This window comes from Calidris pugnax, unplaced genomic scaffold (assembly GCF_001431845.1).
Source record: "Calidris pugnax isolate Ruff unplaced genomic scaffold, ASM143184v1 scaffold28, whole genome shotgun sequence".
NCBI lineage: Eukaryota > Metazoa > Chordata > Aves > Charadriiformes > Scolopacidae > Calidris > Calidris pugnax.
Genome location: NW_015090842.1, coordinates 14,631,173 through 14,651,288, shown reverse-complemented (window position 1 = coordinate 14,651,288; position 20,116 = coordinate 14,631,173). Strand labels below are relative to the sequence as shown.

Below are 20,116 nucleotides of genomic sequence, written 5' to 3'. Positions count from 1 at the left end.
TTTATTAAAATGTGGAAGAAACTCAGAATGAGAGAATAATTAGACAGAATTATTTGTTGCTGGACATCTAACTTAAAGTTGGGGGGATGATGATTGTATTTTAAGCTTATAACCTAGGAGGTTTACAAGGGGTAACTCTTCTGTGACAATTGGATTTCTTTATTTGACTGCTCTTAACATCAAGAACACCTAATTTTATTAGGGCAAGCATGGCAAATGATTTTATTTTTTTTTCTCCAGAAACTCTGTTAATAAATCAGATTTTTGCATTTTATAGTTCAGATGTAGCTTACTCATTTTTCTGCCCTTCTACATAAAACATTCCTCTCCAAATTCAGAAAGCCTTAATAGATTTATATTTTGATTAATTTATTTTAAAATTAGTTTACAAAATTGGGAAAGGATGCATGAATGTTAATAAAGGCTGAGTTTCACTGTAAAAGTTTACAAAATTGGGAAAGGATGCATGAATGCTACTAAAGGCTGAGTTTCACTGTAAAATATTTCCATGGAGATGTTTTAAAGAACTCTGTTTAAAAGATTTCCTGGTAGGTTAAACTAGGGCTTTAAAGATAAATTTCTATTCAAAACTAATAAGGCTTACTATTAGGTTTATAATATACAATTGCACATTAATTAGGCTTAAAATACAGATACCACTTGTTCTATTCAAAACTAATAAGGCTTACTATTATGTTTATAATATACAATTGCACATTAATTACGCTTAAAATAGATACCACTTAATCACTTATTGTTATGAAGCCCTTTGTAGTGACTTAGCATCTAACTCAAACCATGGAGTATGTACTGCTTTGTAAGAAGTGCTTTGCTCTTTCATTCCATCTTGATGTGTCTTTTCTAAGTATGTCTTTGTTCTAAGTGTAGCCTCTAGTCTGTGAAAATGAGGGGAAAAGTTTCTGAATGAAAACTGGATTTAGCCATATGTATGGTGGTAATAGCTATTCTGTAGGAATTTATTGTAGAATCACTTATTGTTATGAAGCCCTTTGTAGTGACTTAGCATCTAATTCAAACCATAGAGTATGTACTGCTGTGTAAGAAGTGCTTTGCTCCTTCATTCCATCTTGATGTGTCTTTTCTAATGTCTTTGTTCTGTCTGAGTGTAGCCTCTAGTCTATGAAAATGAGGGGAAAAGTTTCTGAATGAAAACTGGATTTAGCCATATGTATGGTGGTAATAGGTATTCTGTAGGAATTTATTGTAGAGGTATTTTAGATTCTGACTTCTGTACTTTAAGGTGGGGGGGAAGATTTCCACTGAAATACAGTATTTTGAAAATCTTTCTTCCAAGAAATTTCTTTATTTTGCTTGAAAACAATAGCTTGCATTGTTGAAATGAAGGTAGAGGAGGCATGAATATCTTAGATTGTCAGAGAACTTCAGATGGAATTCTTGGGAACCAGTGGAACAAAAAGCATTCTGGTTTGCAGTGGGACTGTATTTGGGACTACCCTAATATTGGATTATGCTAATCTTAGTCTGTAATCAATAGATTTTTGGGAACCATCACTATTGACTTCTTTCTAAAGCTAAACCCACTTCTAATGACTCTTAATATCATTGTGCCCACAAAACTGAAAGGAAACCAAGCTGTAAAGTTGCAAAGGGATGTTTCCATTCTCTTCTTTTGCTGAAGATCTCTTTCTGTTTGTAAGATTCCTCATCTATAACATCCATCTACCTCTTATTTCGGTGCGGCTGTATGCGTAACTTCCAGCTTCATTTTGCGAGGTTTTGTTCCGTTTTCTTTATATTCACGGTAGTAAAATTCCAGTTAATTTATTCTCCCTTCTCTTTCTTTCACCTCTAGTCATGGTCTAAGGAAATTCTTCTCCTGTCGAGGAATTGCAATAGCTGTTGACTATTTTTGGAAACGTGGCCACAGAAATATTACCGTATTCGTTCCACAGTGGAGAACAAGACGTGACCCTTACATTACAGGTGAGGCAAATAGTTTCCTATTGTTTTCTTTATTGAACTGAATCATAACTATTTATTTGGATACTTCTGTAAAGAATGAATGGAGAAGGAATACTTCATAAAACATTAAGCATGAGCAGTCTGGCTGCTGAGTGTGAGTCATTGGGTTTCTGTGTACAACCTGAGACACTCTGCAGCGCTGTTTAGGCTAATTGGTGTGCCCTAAGTGGAGGCCTTTTTCGTTTGTTTGGGTTTTGTTTGCTCCTTAATTTCTAGCTTTAACCTTTTCCTCTCCATTTTTACAATACTGGCAATTCTTCAGCTATCAATATGTCACTTCTGAAGATTAATAGGTACAAGAATAGCCAACCTCTCTGCTAGTTATATCTCAGACTGTGAAATCTAGAAATAGCTTAGTAGAAAGCTTTTGTTTTTAAGAACAGTTATTTCATGTTTTAACAGAGCAGGATTTCTTAACACAGCTGCAGGATGTTGGAATATTGTCTTTAACGCCTGCAAGGATGGTTTTAGGAGCAAGAATCGCAGCTCACGATGACAGGTACGGAATATACGTCATTTTAATGTCTTTTTAAACTAATGGTTGTAAAATCTTAATACTTCATAAGTGGTAGTATTACCTAGTTATTCAACCTGACAGAGAACCGTGCATCTAACTTAAGAGCACATCTAACTTAAGAGTGAGCTCAAAATCTGTTACATTATTTTACTGTCCTAAGAAACATTTTTACACGCAATTCTCGAATAATATTGTACATGCTGTTTTCAGAAATTCATGGAAAATAGCAAATTTTTGTGGTAGTTTTAAAAACAACAACAAAGTTAGTCTATTTCAAATGGCATCACTTGCATTGAAGAAGAAATGAATCTTTTAATAATGTTTGTGTGGTTTCCTGATCATCAGTCTATCCCTGAATTGTCTTTTATGTTTGGGGAGCACTAGCATAATTCTGATCAGGTACTATTTTGTTCTGGGGTTTTTTTGTTGGTTTTTTTTTCCCTTTATGCCATTGTGGAATAGGGACATAGATAGGTATTTAGAGCAGTGTATTTGTAACAGTGCGTAGGTTGGTCAATTTCCAAGTTAATTGAAGCACCAAAGTTCAACTTCAAAATCTGGGGATCATCTTTCAGTGAACAACAGAAAGCTTTAGGGCTTTTTGTTGATTGTTGGGGGGGTTTCCTAGTGCTTACATTGCTATTGCCAAATTTTCTCACTCTTGCCACAGTTAAAAGCACATGCTGCTTAAGTTTTTCTTCCACAGCAAGCTTTCCTAATTCTGCATGGATAAGCAGTTTGCAGCTGTGAAATTGTGTTCTGCAGCTAGCTACAGTTTGCTGCATTTCAGTCTCTTCCTTCATACTAATAATCATTCATATTTTATTTCTCTGACGACAAAATTGTCAGGTTTTTGCATCATGGACATGCCTGGTTTTGTTAGATTGCACAGTCATGTACCTCATTGCAGAACTTGATATGCAAAATATATCTAGAGTGCACTTAATTTAGCTTCTTTGTTAAAATATAGCAACTCTGATCTCTTGAATAATAAAGTTACAGAAAAAAAAAAAAGGTAGCCAAGTCCAAGTCCCTTAAACGCTAATATTTTGTATACACCCAACATTTAATATAAAACGCCATGTAGGTGCAGTAGTTACAGTTGATATTACTGTGGAAATTAGCGTTGTGCTAACATATTTGCACTTTTCTGTCAAAAGTGTACATATATATCTTTAAAATAACACAATCGATTATCTCTGCTAAAATAGTTTCAAATAGTAAAAAGCTTATTTTCAAACAGCTTAAAAGAAAAAATCATGGTATTTTCTTAATAAATGAGTGATTACCTTTTGACCTGGTTTGAGAGAGACTGGAACCAATTTGCTTTTCAGTAATTTTACTTTTCAGTTAATTCTCTTCTAATTGACCGCATTCTCTGAAATTAACTGCATATTTTTGAGGCAATGTCTGCTTCTAGCAGTGATAAGGACTGGTGTTTACAGTTAAAGCTAAGGAATGGTATGCAGAGAGGCTTTTGCTTATACTTATTGCTATAACAACCAAGGTCAGCTCACTTTATGTGCCAGGTTGGAGTTGGAAGTGGAAGTGTAAAGGGGTTGCAACTGTGGGTAGAAGCAGACAGAAGAGGTGACCCCAAACTGGGAATTTCACCTGTCTGCATCATGCTCAGTATAAAAACTGAGGGATCAAAGGGGTCAACTCTCCTTCAATGGCCAACATATCAGGAGGACTCTATCTGTTTGTCTGTCTTTGATCCTGACCTGTGGGTTACTGAATCCAGTTCTTAAATCCAGTTCCCATCTGCCGCTGGGTCCAGTCCCAGTGCTTACCAGAGATGTGATCGTCATCCTGGGAGCTCGATAACTGGTTTTGTATATATTTCATTATTTTCTTATTAATATTTTTATATTTTCTTTTTATTGTTAATATTTCATTAAAGCTGTTTTAGGGTTGTTTTTTTTTACCTCTAAGTGTCTCTTCCTTATGATCTTTCCCTTCCCCTTCTGGGAAGGGGAGTGGTTAATAAAGAGCGTCTGTTGTACATTTAGTGGCCAGCCCAGCCTAAACTGTGACAGTTTTTGTCATAATTTGTTTAACAATAAAATGGTAACGACACTCTGTCAACAAGTGTTTATGGACTAATGTGCATAATGCTGCCTTGCAGAACGCGGACATTAATGCTAAGCAAAAATGTATATGGAAATAGGTTTGTGTTGGAATGTGTAATACTGTACTCTTTTGTAAAGCAAACAATTTACCTCTACAAATATTTCAGAATCTGATAATCCCATGGGTTTGGGGGGTTTTGCTTGTGGAGGTTTTAAGGGAAAAAAGTCTCCCATGAAAACTGTTCTGCACTAAATAAATGCGTGCTGTCTAGAACGTTGTTTAAAGTTACATTGTGGGTCCAAACAGAGTAATTTCCTGGTAATCGAAGTGCTTCTTTTCATGCAAATAGATACTCTTGCATGGTGAAATGTTTAATTTTCTAGATCTTTTGACAATTTGCAGCAAAGCAGACTATTTTAATGGTCTTTGAAATGAATTTTACAGGTTTTTATTACACCTTGCTGATAAAACTGGAGGTGTTATTGTGACTAATGATAACTTGAGAGAATTTGTGACGGAATCACATGCCTGGAGAGAAATTATTCAAAAAAGGTAATTACCATGTTTCTATGAAAGCTTAAAAGGATGTCTGTCCTTACAGTTGTTCATGTAGGATTTTTTATTTTTAATTAATCTCTCATGCAGCTCTTGTAGAGCCCAACAAAGTACCATGTTTCACCACTTTGATTCATGGCCTTATAATCATGTTTTGAGTAGTCTAATGACCTTATTATTCATATATTCTCTGATGTAAATCTGTTAATTGCTCACATAAGCCATTTTCCTGCAACTGTTGAGTGTCCTTTGGATTTAGATGAGTTCACTTAGCTATCAAATATCCTTGCTGCAGCTTGTGGATTCTCTGTGAATTATAGTTTCTCCTGTGCAACTGGTTTATTTTTCAGTTGGCTTGTGTTTTTGTTTTGGTTTGGGTTTCCCCACCAGTTAAATCCAGCACAGTGTCATTTTACTGTTAAGGTGTGATCTTCTGTTGCCCAAATTTCCCACTAATGCCTCAGGGTCTCCCTGACACCATCTGAGGGAACATCTACTGCAGTGACTGGGGTCTGTATAGGTCTAATGAAATAAATATAGTTGAAAACTGTCTTGTGTTCTCACAGTGTATCTGGGAGAACATGGAATTGATGTTGGCTGGTCACATAGGTATCTATGCCATTTCTTGAGTGAATTCTACCCAAGTCAGGTTTTGTTGTCCTACAGAACTTCAGCAAGAATACTTATCACGTTATTCTGAGTCTGTGGTTTAAGAGCTTGTGCTAACATCTGCTATTAGTTTTACTTCTGGGGAAATTCCACTATACCAAATTCTCTCCTCGCAGACAAATTTTACTGGGGAAATTCCACTATACCAAATTCTCTCCTTGCAGACAAATTTTACTTGAACTGGTTTCCTTTACTGCAGATTTCCATCTGTCCCAGAATGATTCCAGAAAAAAAGCTTATCATCTTAACTGTAAACACCTAATGCTATGTTTGCTAGTTGTGTGGCTTTCTGATAACATACGCTTTTTAGCTATGTGGTTGAAGATCCTTACAAGGAAGGGGAGGTTGAACAATCAGAAATTCTTTTCACCATGAAAATTCCACCCTGGTCTCTTTGCAAAAAATTTGCAATCATCCAAGACTTGCTGTCAAAAACCTGGTTTCCTTTACTGCAGATTTCCATCTGTCCCAGAATGATTCCAGAAAAAAAGCTTATCATCTTAACTGTAAACACCTAATGCTATGTTTGCTAGTTGTGTGGCTTTCTGATAACATACGCTTTTTAGCTATGTGGTTGAAGATCCTTACAAGGAAGGGGAGGTTGAACAATCAGAAATTCTTTTCACCATGAAAATTCCACCCTGGTCTCTTTGCAAAAAATTTGCAATCATCCAAGACTTGCTGTCAAAAAAAAAAAGAAAAAATAAAATCTCTGTTCTGCAGTGCAATGGGAACAGTTCATATGATCTCCCATTAAATTATTTTGAGAGTGAAGGCTGGTTGTACCTAAAATAGATTGCTAGTTAAATTTCAGTGACTCTCTGTGTGGTTGTGAAGTGTCTGCTCAGCAACTTGTCCTATGCTGCAGAGGTGAAGGGCAGCGAAAAAAAGAAAAAATAAAATCTCTGTTCTGCAGTGCAATGGGAACAGTTCATATGATCTCCCATTAAATTATTTTGAGAGTGAAGGCTGGTTGTACCTAAAATAGATTGCTAGTTAAATTTCAGTGACTCTCTGTGTGGTTGTGAAGTGTCTGCTCAGCAAGTTGTCCTGTGCTACAGAGGTGAAGGGCAGTGAGGATCTAATACATTGTTAGTAAATAATATTGAAATAACTCTGTTGCAGGTTGCTCCAGTACACTTTTGCTGGTGACATATTTATGGTTCCTGATGATCCTTTGGGAAGAAATGGACCTAGATTAGATGACTTCCTTCGAAGTGAAGGCTCTTCTAGGTACAAGCCCTGTTTTCACTTTTGTTTGAGACAATTACAATTTTAAATGTGAAATAAACCATTTTCATGGTTCACTTGAACAATTTTTTAGATCTATACAGTAAAGGTACAGTAAATGAAACAAGAACACTGTAGGTTAACAAAACCGTGTTTTCCTGTTACTTCAGTCTGTTCTGAAACTGATGGTGACATTTGCATCTAACCAAGATCTCTCTCAGAACTGAGATAAGACAAAAACTTCCTCTGAGATTTGATTGTGATGGCTTTCATACAAAGGTGGTCCGAACTGTGTTAGCATTGCACAAATCTGCCAGTGATTTGGGTATGTGGTAGCCTGCTATCCTGTTTATTACAGTGGTGTTACTTAAAACACCTTGGTTTATCACTTATTCATGGTGGGACAGCAGGTGCTACAAAAGAAACACTCATATTATTTGTCATGGGAGAGGCATTTCACTTCATGCTTGAGGGTACTGTACTGTTAATAAAATGATTTTTGAGAGGCATCATTATTAAATATGTGAATTAGCTTTGCATGAACTGCCAAGACTTGAGAATGGGTTTGCTCTTTTGCACAAGAAAATAAGCTGCTTTTTGCTTTTCTTTCACCAGCGTAGGAATTATAATGGCAATGATAGTGAAGAGTATTGAGAGAGCTTTTGCTTTTACAAGTGAGGTAAATAAATTGAGCAATACAGAAAACACACTATACTTAAGGATTAATACCACAAATTGGAAACGAGGAAAGGAAGACGTATATAGCAGCAGGTCACAGGTTGATTTGAAAGTAAGCTTGTAATGTCAACATGATAAAAGCAAATGTACTTCTATAACTCCAACAGGAAATGCAAAGAAAGTATCCAGATTCCAATATAAAACCCATACAAGATGTCATTTGGAACACTGTATTTCAGCAACCTGTGCCTAAGAAAAATAAAGTGAAAACAGTGTGTTTTGGGAGGTGATTGTAGAAATGGGAAGAGACTTTTTTGACAGGACTCTAGGAGAGCTTGGTTTCATATCTGTAAGCTTGAAACTGGAACTAGGCTTTGGGTTTTGGGGGCATGTGGTGGGGTTTTTAAGAAAGGTACTAGTGTAAAGAGTTAATTTTGTTCCTTCCCTTTTCTACTTGAGTTAAACAATTCAGAAAGAATAAATGGCACCAGGAATAAGATCAGAAACTATAAGGTTCTCAAGCAATTAGAGAGCCTTTCCACAATGAGTAGTGGGAGATGTCATAACCCAAATGCTTATAAAATAGAGCTCTTTAATTTAAGTAGTTTCCCTTGGTGGAAGGAGAATGGACTGTAACATGAGTTCCAGTTCACATTTCTGTTATCTGGTGGCATCTGACATTCCCTTGGTGGAAGGAGAATGGACTGTAACGTGAGTTCCAGTTCACATTTCTGTGTTATCTGGTGGCATCTGACGTAGACTTGGCCCTAAATTTTGTAGTGCTAGCAGTTTAGAGTACAAACAACTTTTCAAAGTCTGAAATGAGATCTCAATAATTAAGGAAGAACATTCAGATCCTGAAATTACTGAAAAATTTCATTGCCTAATTAAGGGTATGACATGAGGGAAACAAGGCCTTGATCTAAATGTGAGCACAGCTCACAGTCATGAGCAAATGCATGTGAGGAATAGCCTTGTGGAGCATCTGGAAGCTCCTTCATTCTGTCAGTATTTTTACGTGTTCTGAGTCAGTGTATGTGTGTTCAGTGTATCTTTTTATCCATTTAGCTCAATAATACTGATGTTATAATTCCATAAAATAAGCTTTGACTGTTGCTGTATTCTGCCAAGAAAAGTACTTACAGCGTACTGGAACTAGTTGTAGATAGTTAATGCTCCTCATCATGTCAGATTCAAATTGAAAACTGTTACACCTACAGTTTTGTTTCACTTTGAAAAAACACCTATCATTTGATTCCAGTCAGTAACTAGCCAAGCAGCAGTCCAGTATAGGAGTTATATGTATTTTTCTTTTCTGTGTTTGTATAGAGACAGCTGGCATTAAATTTACCTTAATTTAATCAAAGTTCTTCTTTTGTTCCGTAGAAATCCTTGGTCAGCACAAAAGGCTTTACAGAGCAGTGGACAATATTCTTCTGAGACACCTTTCTTCACGCCAGTCACCAAACCAATCAGTAGCAGTCAACAGCCTAAAAACAGAGTACATGGAGATCGTTCATCAACATGGCTTCCGCTGGAAACAAACATCCAGGCTTGTCTAGCAATTCCACCGCAGAGATCTGCCTCAGAAACAGTACAGCTAAGAGATGCCCTGATAAAAATTTTTCCTGATTATGAGCAAAGACAGAAGATTGATCAAATACTAGCTGATCATCCATTCATGAGAGATCTTAATGCACTGTCTGCCATGGTGCTTGACTGAATATTTTACAGGGTTTTTATATCACAACTGATATGACTAACTTTGAATATCAATGTGAAGAAAAATGTTGCTCTATTATGTTACTTTGTGAATATTCAGAACCTAATTTTATTTGTATAAACAAAGATATTTTTTGTGTATGTTCTGTTGCTAATAGATGCCAGTTTTTGGTAAATTAAAAACTGCTGCTACTACAGATTTGTAATAATACTTTCTATGAAAAAAAACCAAATCTTCTGCTTCCCTTGAATTGCTTATTAGAGCAGTAGCAGTTCTAAAGAACTGCTACCACTTTAAACAGTGTCTTTGCACTTTTTAAAAACCCCTTTCCTCAAAAGGGAAAAATCATGTCAGAGGCTTAAAATTTACTCTCACAGCATGTTTTCCAGATGCACGCATAACATATAACATAAGCCATGCACTTTTCAGATATTACTGCTGGTGTTTGTATCTGTAGATACTCACTTACAAACTTGGAAATATTTCTCCATGGAAATAAAACAGACCCTTTTAATATTTTCAGATATGAAGAATTCTACGTAGTGCATATGTGAACCTGCTTTCCTTAAGCCTGCATCGTGGATTTTGGAAATAGGCTATACTCTTCAAACTGGCCAGCAGGTTGAAGCTGAGTGTACAGGAGCAGTGGATGCTCAGTGTGTTGTTGAAGTTCTGTCACAAGGTGGCGTGATGCATCTGTTAGTTGGTGTGGATCAGCAGGAAGGCTTCTGATGTGTTCTGAAGTGCTCCTTCTTACATAAAGAATGATTAAATGCAAGACAGATAAAAGTAATTGTAAGAGTGCTGTGGATAAAGTTGTGCATTATATGAGTAGCTTCTGGATACTAAGCAGCCTTCTGGTATTATGGGCAGCTAAGAAGCATTATGGGTGAAATCTTGGTGCCCGTGGAATGAAAATAAACCAAAAAAATCCATTTGCCTTCTCATCCAGGTTGAGACATACTATGCTAGAGTAGTTAAGAGGGAAAGGCTTCAGATAGGAAGTGTAAATTCACAACTCTCCTAACAGAAGATTCTTATACTGTTTTAAAAGACCTGTGATAAATACTTTGGTTTTTAAATTGGAAATTCTTTTGACTGTCGCTACTCTTTCAGAATAATTTTAGTATAATTTCAGTATAATTTTAGTATCTTTAACAGTCTGTGCTGTTACCTGTTTCTCTTTGCCCTGCCTGTTCTAAATCTGAGTGGTGTGCTAAGCTGTGAACAGAATGTGATTCTGTTTATATGGAAATGGCATGCTCTCTTTTTGCAGAGCTAATACACTGCAGTTAATGGTCAGCTCCACCCCTTTACATCTGTTCTGGGATCTATCCTAAAAGTAAGGTGAAAAAAAAAATATTTATGAAAGCTGACCAATAGAAACACTTTCAAGAGCAGGAGCAAAGTGAAGATTACTTTATGTCTCTGTACACGTTTAAGTCTGTTATACCTTCCTTTTAACAGGTTTCTGGTGCCAAGTGTTCACATTAGTAAAATCAAATTACACTGCAAAGAAAATGTGGGCTACAGAGTCCATGTTAAACTTCTGACCTACTGAGCCTCACCCTAAAGCATAAGTATAGTGGCTTTCTCTCCAGTTCCCTGGGTGGTGAACTCAGTATTTGCTTAAATGCAAAAGAGCTGAAATATACTGAGGAAATCAGGGTGTTGAAAGTCTGTCTTCTGGCATGGCCCTTTCACAGGTATTGTGAAGTCAGAAACAGAAGGAAAAGTCTTGCTCTTCCCTCACCAGAAGCAAGCTCAAAGATGATGGCAGCAAGAGCAAAAGAAAAGGATTAGGAACAGTTATTGCAGCATCTTAAAAACACAGGTGAGGATAAGGAAAGGTTTTGAATATGTTTCTACATCCAAATAAACAAATCTTTTTTTTCCCCTGTAAAAATGAGTGGGCAATTAGGTGAGCAGCCATTCTCACCACCAGATTTGCCAAGAAGCAGTGCTTGCTGAATAAGTGCTACGTGATCACAAAGTTTTGTCCCCAGGTTCCTAAACAAACAGGTTGTCACTGATTGGTATTATTTTAATAAGTAATAAGGAAGAAGGCCAGTGAAGGGCTTTTCCTTAACAGGGTTGGGATCCCAAGGAGGACAGTGGTGGTGAATTGGGTAATTCTGCTTAATTGTACATTGGAGTGAGACAGAGGAACCTTGGGTCAGCTTCTTAACTCCTCTTCTAAAGGCAATCAGAATTGAGGAAATGGGCCAAGAGCAATACAAACTATTCTGTATCTTCTTTGCATTGTAGTATACTCAAAACTGAAACCAATTGTGCAGTTCAGAAGTGCAGATAAAGAAAGACACTTTTGTTTTCGTTCGTCACAAGGAAGTAAGATGATAGAAATTGGAGTATGACACTGCAGGGACAGCAAAAGTTAAGTACCATGTTGATTACTATCTAATGTGGGAGACGTGGTGAAGTATGTAAACATCACTAGCTAGCAGTGGGTTAGGGAACTATATTAATGCTTGAGAATGCTGATGTGCTGTTCACTGCTGTGCTAAACATCCAATTTGGAAAGAATTAAGGAAGACTGTAGCATCAAGTGTTCAGCAGAGTAGTAGCTAATTACTTTTTCATGACACAAGAAGCCTAGCAGGGAATAGTAGCTATCTAAAACCTGTAATCTTACAATTTTTTCCCAGATAGCGGACAGGCTCAACAATCTATTTTGGTGGCAGAAGTTTGTTGCTGGATGTTAAAGCAAGCTCTCACAGCTAAAGTTCCTGTAAAATTATACCAAGTAAGGCCAAAGGTTCTTTGTTTTCTGTTTTTCTGGTTTTGAGTTCTACTGTCCCTTCAGCTTTGAGTTTTAAACACTGCGTCTCTGTTAACGGGTAAGATGAAAAACATAACCAGAATGGTCTGAATTTTCCTTGAGGCAAATGGGTGGAGCTGTTGCAATGCTATTCCATGGTAGAGGGACACCCAGGGTGGCATCTCAACTGCACTTAGAACAAAACCATCAGTGTATTTCAGTTTTGTTTTCACTTGTTCTTAGTTCCTTGTTAGCCTATTTACTGTAAGTATGGCTGTTCATAAAACCTGTAAACGGCCTTGCTCAGTGCACAACAGAACTAGCACTACATGAAACACAGCAACTAAGAAAGCTTTCTTGGACCCTATTTGGATATTATTTTTTTTGATTGCAAAGAAAATAGATTTTTTTATGCAATAAAGTTGGTCTGTGATTCTCCTTTATCAACTGTACAAAGTGCTCAGGGTGGAATGAGCAGAGGGAAAGGTCAAGTTGAAGTTAAAATGTAGCTGGAATGTTCCTGATCCCTAGAATAAACTGATTTTCTTTGAGATGGTATGTATTGCTAATACACCTTTCAATTTCTTGGTATTTCCACTGAAACAGGAAAATACAGGAATATTTGTTAGATCTTGCTCAGAACTTCCCTGTTGTCTAGGATAAAGTATTTGTAATTCCAGGTAGATACAACTGCTTTCACCTGAACAGCCCTGAGTTTACCTGTGACAGTAAAAACGTGCCAAGAATCAGCAATAAGCAACAAAAAACCTAAAAATCCTAGCTCCATACTAAAACAATAAAATACCGTAATTGCCTGAGCACATTTAGGTAGTTGTCTGTGTGATAACTAATGTGTAACTGTGGTTTAGTTCTGCTGTGATCCTTGTGTAGCAAACAGTGCAGTTCATATACAAATCCAGAGGAGTGTCTTGGGCCGGTTTGGGACCAGGAGGATCCAGTTCTAAGATCTTAGAGCTCTTTACTCTGCATCCTGCATTGCTCCTGATCCCAGACAGTTCACACTTCACATATATATATATATATATATATATATATATATATATATATATATAATTCCAGCCTGCGCAAATCTCTTCAGAGTCATAAGAAATCGTAGGCAGTAATCACTGTGTGGAACTGTGTTAATTTCCAGCACCCAAAGATCCAAATCTCAGATATGCAAAGACTTCATTTCTCTCCATAAATCAAATACTAATTGTGTTAAACAACAAATTGTTAAAGCTAAGCTTACAGAAGTACAGAAGGTAGCTTCAGAAGAGGTTGTGTGTTTAAACTGCTGTAAACTGTTTTAGCTTTCACTTCCTGTATTTTGCTTGTTCCCCTGCCTGTCTGGTTTGTAATTCATCTCACACCTCACATATATATATATATATATATATATATATATATATATATATATATATGCTGGACCTGAGCTAATGCCACGAAGCGTCTTCATACTGCATCCCACAAGGTGGTATTTGGGCTTTCTTTTCCTACCTGGTGTTAATGTCTTGTGTGTTCCAGGCACCTTTCCCATCATCTTGGAAGACAGAGATGACTAAACCTAAAAGAAAAAGCACATCAGTTTAAAAATATGAAATACGCTGTTGTATTTATTGCAAAACACTTTTTCCTAATGCTAACTTGTATGAAGAATGAAAAATACAAAAAATTGTCAAAATACTGTGATACGTGGGAAAGCTGTTCCTCACTGAAAAAAGTTAAGGTGAAAACCTTAACATGAATAGGTGAAAATCTCTAGGAAGAGACTGTTACAAAACTGAACAAGTTTTTTTCCACACAGGAGCATTACATGGTTCCATTCACAGGTTTGCTGAGGACAACAGAGCGCCTGCGGGCAACAGGTAACCTGCTGGGTATATGGCAAGTCCCCACATGTTCTTTTTGCCTATTAAAAAATACTAATTGATTAATGATAAGCTAACAATATAATTGTAAATTGGCTTTTGTTTAACACAGAGAATAAGCATGCAGAGGGTCAATTTGTAGCATGAATATTACTACATAATTCCCATTCTTTTTATAGACAGATCTGAAAGAATGCTTAGATTTTAATGGCTGGAAAACATGAAAGAAAAGGTCTTTGACATGAGGAACCACAGCATTGCCCAGGAGAGTATTTGACAATTATCTTTTTTCTTATCAACCAAAATGTTCCACACAGCTGGCTAGTGTAATCGTTCCCATTTTTCAAACACTGAGGCACAAGAAAGAAACAATTTGCCTAAAACTGCTCAGTATGACAGATAGAAGTGGTGACCAAGCTCCCAAGCCTTACCGCAGCAAGAAGCTCCTCAGTCAATCTCTCCTCGTCACAGCCCTGCTACTGTGGAAAATGGGGCCTCTGAGGGCGTCCATCTTGTTTCACCTCAGGTGAGCTGTGGCGGGGAGGGGGGAGGGAAAATGGCGTGAGGAAACAGGAAGGCCGGGAGGGTGGTTGGTTACTGACACCATGCTTAAGTGAAGGCTTTACAAGCTTGTATGGCAGCTTGGGCAGCAGCTGTGCTGTTTTTCTGTGCCTTGGCCCAATTTTGCAGCTGAAGCGGGCAGGTTGGGAGCAAATGGTATGTGAGACGCTGAGGGAAGAGAAGCTGATGGGAAAGCGTCCGGGGATGAGGGAGCACAAGCCAAACCCTTGCTCAATGGCGGACCCTGTGGTAACAGCAAAGGCCTCAGCTGGGTACTGGGCACTCTGCAAGAGGTATGTGTTTTAGGTGAGCTTAAATCTTACTGCTCTGTCCACACTGCTTGACAAAATACAGTATTGTCAGTATTAAACTGAGGTGGCAAACTGCAGGTATCCTGCTGTGCTGAATAGGCTGTGTATGAAGTGAGTGGTATCACAGAGGTTAAGATCCTACTTCTGTTTTTAAATAAATGCTAAAAGATACAATCAAATGTGTTTCCTGCTAGGGCTATGATTTAATGGTGTAAATGCTGTAGCTATCTGTAGTAAAGGAGATGGGCTTTGGTCTTTTTACCTCAGTATATAGCTATGCTTCTGTTCATATGAATTGGTTCGCTGCAACTGATGGCAGAGATTTTGGGGGTTTGTTTTTCTTGTCCTGAATGGTTGAGCTATGCTTGAAAAATGTTAAATATTCTGTTCTTATGTCCAAATGAATATTCACGCTTGGACTTAATGAGGAATAGATGAATCACTTCAAAGTCAGACAATTACTTAATCAAGTGGAGATAGAACCCTAGTGTGATTTCTGTGCTTTGTTTGTTCTCAATTTTAAAGGGAAATGACCTCTTTCTTTGTACTTGGTCTCATACTAGCTATAGGCTCCCTTAAACTGCCTGGAGCCTGCGTTCATGTGTGAACATGCCTCTTGAAGAACTTTTTCACTTCTGTGTATCCTGGTTGCATATGTGTTCATTTTTTAAGGTGCTGTAAGAATATACATACGTTGTAATTTTTATTTCTTTCTCTAAAGTCTCTTCCTAAAGTATGCTTTGTGCTATTCACCCCTTGGTTGCTGAAAAAAAACACAATTACAAGCAGTGTTTTGGGTGAAAAATAACAGGGAACCATCCCTTATGAGTGAGTGATGCGGCATTGCCCTCTCCCTAACATTTTATAGAACTCCAGGATAAACTCCTGAGACTTTGATTCCTGTTGTGAGGACAAGTACAAGATTTTGTGATAAATTCCACAGTTTACTGCTGAAAGGAGTTTTTTCTCTAAGCTTTAAGGTAGGCATTATGTAATGTAAATAATTTTATTCCAGTTGTAAATAAGCAAAGCTCCAAACGAGTCTAGTATTTCCTGCTGGTGCTGCTGTCTTCCCTTTCTCTTTCAGTGCCATGTTAGGGTAGTTTTTGTTTTGGACGAGTGTTTCTGAATCGCCTTTTGCAACAGCAGAGAAAGTGACTGAGAAAGTTCTATGAAAAAATTGTGCAGTGTCTTTCTGACAGTGTTTCCTTCTGCTTTGCAAGCTTGTAGGTTCTGTTTGATACAAGTGCCTTTCTTGTTGGAACTTTTTGTAGCTGCATCCAGTTCTATTTTTAGATCTGGGCCTGATTTATATTCTGGGTAGCTATGTTTTATTGGGCAGCTTGTATCTCTGCTATAATTCATGTATAGGAGGTGTTATTTTCATAAATCTGGTTTAAAATAATAATTACTCTTCAGATTTAAAGACTACCTAATCTGCTGTGTGAAGCAGTATAAACTATGGTAGGGTATTCTGGTATTTGGAGGAGTCTGGTTACAAACTAGGGGTGTCTGATACATTCAGTTTCTCTCCTTTATCACAGAATGTAAACCCCAAGGGCCTTACAGCAATGCAGCTAATCACATTCAAAGTATTTTTAGTGCCCCTGACTGCTACTGTGTGTGCTCAACTTTATATATATAAGTTGGTATGTAATTCTATATATGCAGGGGAAATACTGCAATGCTCAAGGAAAAGGGGTAGACAAGATTAATTTTTAAAAACAGATGGATTGTAGATATGTGTTCTTCACCTGTGAGTGTATGCATTTATTTTTAGAATGTGGTTGCATTGTACCATTGGAACTATGCAGCTGTGTAGGAAAAAAACAAGTTTTGCTGCCTGCCTTATGGCTAGCTAAATTCTGTAAGATTGCATTATATCCTTTTAAATGTCAAATTCAAAGGAAGCATTTTTTAAGAGGAAACTGGTTTTGAATAAGTTGGTTCCCCTTTTGAGTTTCTACTTAAGTACATTTTTAACTATTTCAGGAATGATGCTTTAAATGTACATAAAAGAACTAAAATATTAAATATTTTTAATAAAGAATAGAAATTATGCTCCAAAGTATCATAGTTCTGCTGAAATATGTCAATTAAGTTTTATTTTCTTATCATTTGTCACTAAGTGTAGGGATTGTTGTGACTTAAATCTAAAGTAATGTATAAATTTTCCACCTGGTTGTTGAATGAGCGTACAATATTCAAAGCATTGAGTGTTAGTATTATTAATTTTAAGAGAAATCTTTGAGCAAAATATTACTTGGAGTCTATCAGGAAAAAATACAAGTGAAAAATAAAAGGCTGGCTTGCATATATGTTTGTACACACACACACACCCTTTTTAAAACGAAGTGTTAAAGATTAATCCAAACTGTGAGCGTTTCAGTTCTTTAATTTTATGTAATGATTTTGACGGTCAAAAAACAGTTTAGAACAGTTTCTGGAAGGAAATACCAGTATTGACATTCTTTTAACAGTAGAGGGAGCCACTTGTCAACGCTTCAGTTTAAAGGTAATCAGTTGCAAGCTTGGCCTCCGAAGGAAATGTAGACTGTTATGAAATGATATATGAGTATAATAAAACTTGCAGCTACCCAGTCTTAGTTCACTTGTATGTCTTATTGTATCGGTTTATTGATACAATATTATATTTATTGATATCCTTACTGCCATATGTTAGGTTTCATTTGATTCTTGTCTCAGGCACTGTACTTTTCTTCAGTTTGCTGGTACTTTAGGTTTGAAATGCAAATGAAATTGGTGGTAATATATTTACCTTTGATATGGGTTCTTTTAATTCAAAATTGCAACCAGAAATCTTCTGTTTGGACAATTCTGATTGCCGAAAGTTAAGGTGCATGAGAAATTATATTTAAAAAAGAAAAAAAAGAAATTCAGAGGGATTACATTAAAAATCGGAGAAGATATCACAGCCAGTGATGATACTGAAGCCAGTCTGAGCCTGACTTTATGTGAGGAGCATTACTGCAACTTGAATCCAAATGAACCCAGGTCAATTGTGTGTCTTGCAAAGGCAGAAGAAAATTGGGAATATCTAAAAGGCAAAGCATGAAGGTCTGGCAATATTTTCCAAGAGGAGGAGAAGACACATTGTGGTTTATAAATACTTTTCTGTGGGAGATCTTTGCAGCAGAGGGCCTTGAATTAAAAAGAGCACATCAGAGTCTTTTGCCAGATCTCCTACTGGCAGAACACCAAGAATATGGACGAGGACATTCTTGACATTCTGAAGAGAAGGGGCATTAAAATAGTAATATTTGCCATTCACTGGAAGCAAATTAATGTGTTCTGTTGCATTTGTAGCTACCCAAGGATTCTTTACATTAGGGAAACAGAACTTGCTATATTTTAGCTTTTAACCAAATTTTTATTCTCTTGGCATGCATGTCTATCAGCTGCTAGCACCTAATCTAAAGAGAAATTTCCAAGGTAACTTAATGTGAAACATGTAACATCAACACTCAGCTTCACAATGTTCAAACATGTTTCCCTTCCGGAGCTGAGCCAGAACTGACTTTTGAGTAAATGGGTAAGGAGAGAGCATTGTCTTAAACCATTTAATTTCTAGTGCTAGCGTGATCATGAAATTAATTTGCAGATTCTCTACTGATTCAGTATGTCCACACAATTATTTTTGTTTTAAACTTTTCAATATATTAATTTTGACTAAAAATCATTTAGGACTCTAATTCATAAACAGAATATCTTCTAGTGGCCTAAAATGATACCAATGTTATTTGTGGTAGATTCACTTCAGCTGCCCTTGCTCCTGCAGGGCTGCTGTGTGTTGGTTTCACAGTTGTCACAGCTGGCATATTAGTTTAAACTGCTGTAGGTCGTGAGTCAGAGCCTGCAGTTCTCTGCTGTCAACAAAAATGCAGAGAAGATAAAGATATAGTAGCTAGATGGTTATCCTTTGTTTTATAGCATCCATCAAAGCCCTACTTTATAAACGGAAATCAAATTAAGCTTTCCAGTATTACAGCAGCTATGAGTCTTCCAAATTATGATGGATTGAAATAATTCATGCAAAAGCCCAGAATATCTCATCTATCCCATCTGGTGGGTTTAGTTTCAGGGCCTTTCAGGGACATTATTCAAATGTTTCTGGTAGGAGGTGAATGTAATTTCTGCTTGAGGAGCTATTTGGGAGGGGAGGTTATGGTTTCTTTTAATATGATATTTAATTATATACAAATAATAAAGCAGCTTAAATGAGTATGTAATGTTCCTGTAAAAATGTTATGGCCCTTTCTTGCTTTCCTCACTGATAGGCTCTTGCTTGTCTTTTGTTTGTATCATAATGCACTAATGATGAGTGATACATAGTAAGAAGGATGTAACAGGAATCTGCCTTAAATTGTGTGTATCTCTTCCTAAGCCCTTAGCTGGGAGAAGTGGTGGAGAGTTAACAGAGTTAGCGGTGGTTACTTGGTGCTGTAGTGGCAGAGACAGAAATAGAATCTAGATGGTTTTTTTTCCCATCGAAAGTGACACCTTCTCATTACTAGGGCTGCTATTTAGTTGTGGTGGTTATGGATTAAATAGTACTGTTGCATGCACGTACTCTCTGCCTCCTATAAAATCCAGGGTAGGTGTCCTTTGAAAAAGTTTCATTAAGATAATATCTCATAATACTGTAAACATACAGAAACATTCATACACAAGATGAATTCAGCTAAATTAAAGAAGGCAAGCTGTTGGGCAAGGAGGGACCTTGTTTGGTATCAAAACAAACAGTAGAGGTTGTGTGCTGTTCTATCTAGAAAGATTTTTCCAGTCCAAAGCATGACATCCTTACACATAAAAAGTGAATAGTTCTATACTCTGCTATAAAATTATTAAAAAAAAAAAAAGCATGACAATGTGAAGTTAGGATTTTTTTTTTTTTCCAGTTTCTTGCTGAGTGAAACAAGCACAAAGTCTGTCCGTTAGAACCTTGCTTAAGGCTATCTTGTGGTAAGTGAATGCAGACATGGAGCAGAAGGTCTGATCAGATATCAGTGTGTGGAAGGGTGGGAAATACGATAAGCAGTGTTCAGCAGAAGTCTCTGAAAGACACTGAGTGGGTATATGGAGCAAGTTCTGTTCCACAAGTGAAAACATGACAGTATATTTGAA

At 36.9% G+C, this 20,116-nt stretch overlaps 1 protein-coding gene across 1 annotated transcript in view; it reads left to right on the top strand.

Annotated features, from left to right (window-relative positions):
- N4BP1 (NEDD4 binding protein 1) overlaps nucleotides 1-9,645 on the top strand; it is a 32,328-nt gene extending 22,683 nt beyond the window's left edge. The window contains exons 4-8 of the mRNA XM_014942162.1: nucleotides 1,835-1,965; nucleotides 2,407-2,503; nucleotides 5,039-5,146; nucleotides 6,944-7,051; nucleotides 9,113-9,645. Coding sequence (XP_014797648.1) covers nucleotides 1,835-1,965; nucleotides 2,407-2,503; nucleotides 5,039-5,146; nucleotides 6,944-7,051; nucleotides 9,113-9,449 — 781 coding nt within the window. The 3' untranslated portion in view covers nucleotides 9,450-9,645. The remainder of the gene's footprint in view (nucleotides 1-1,834; nucleotides 1,966-2,406; nucleotides 2,504-5,038; nucleotides 5,147-6,943; nucleotides 7,052-9,112) is intronic.
- Nucleotides 9,646-20,116: the final 10,471 nt, after the last annotated feature.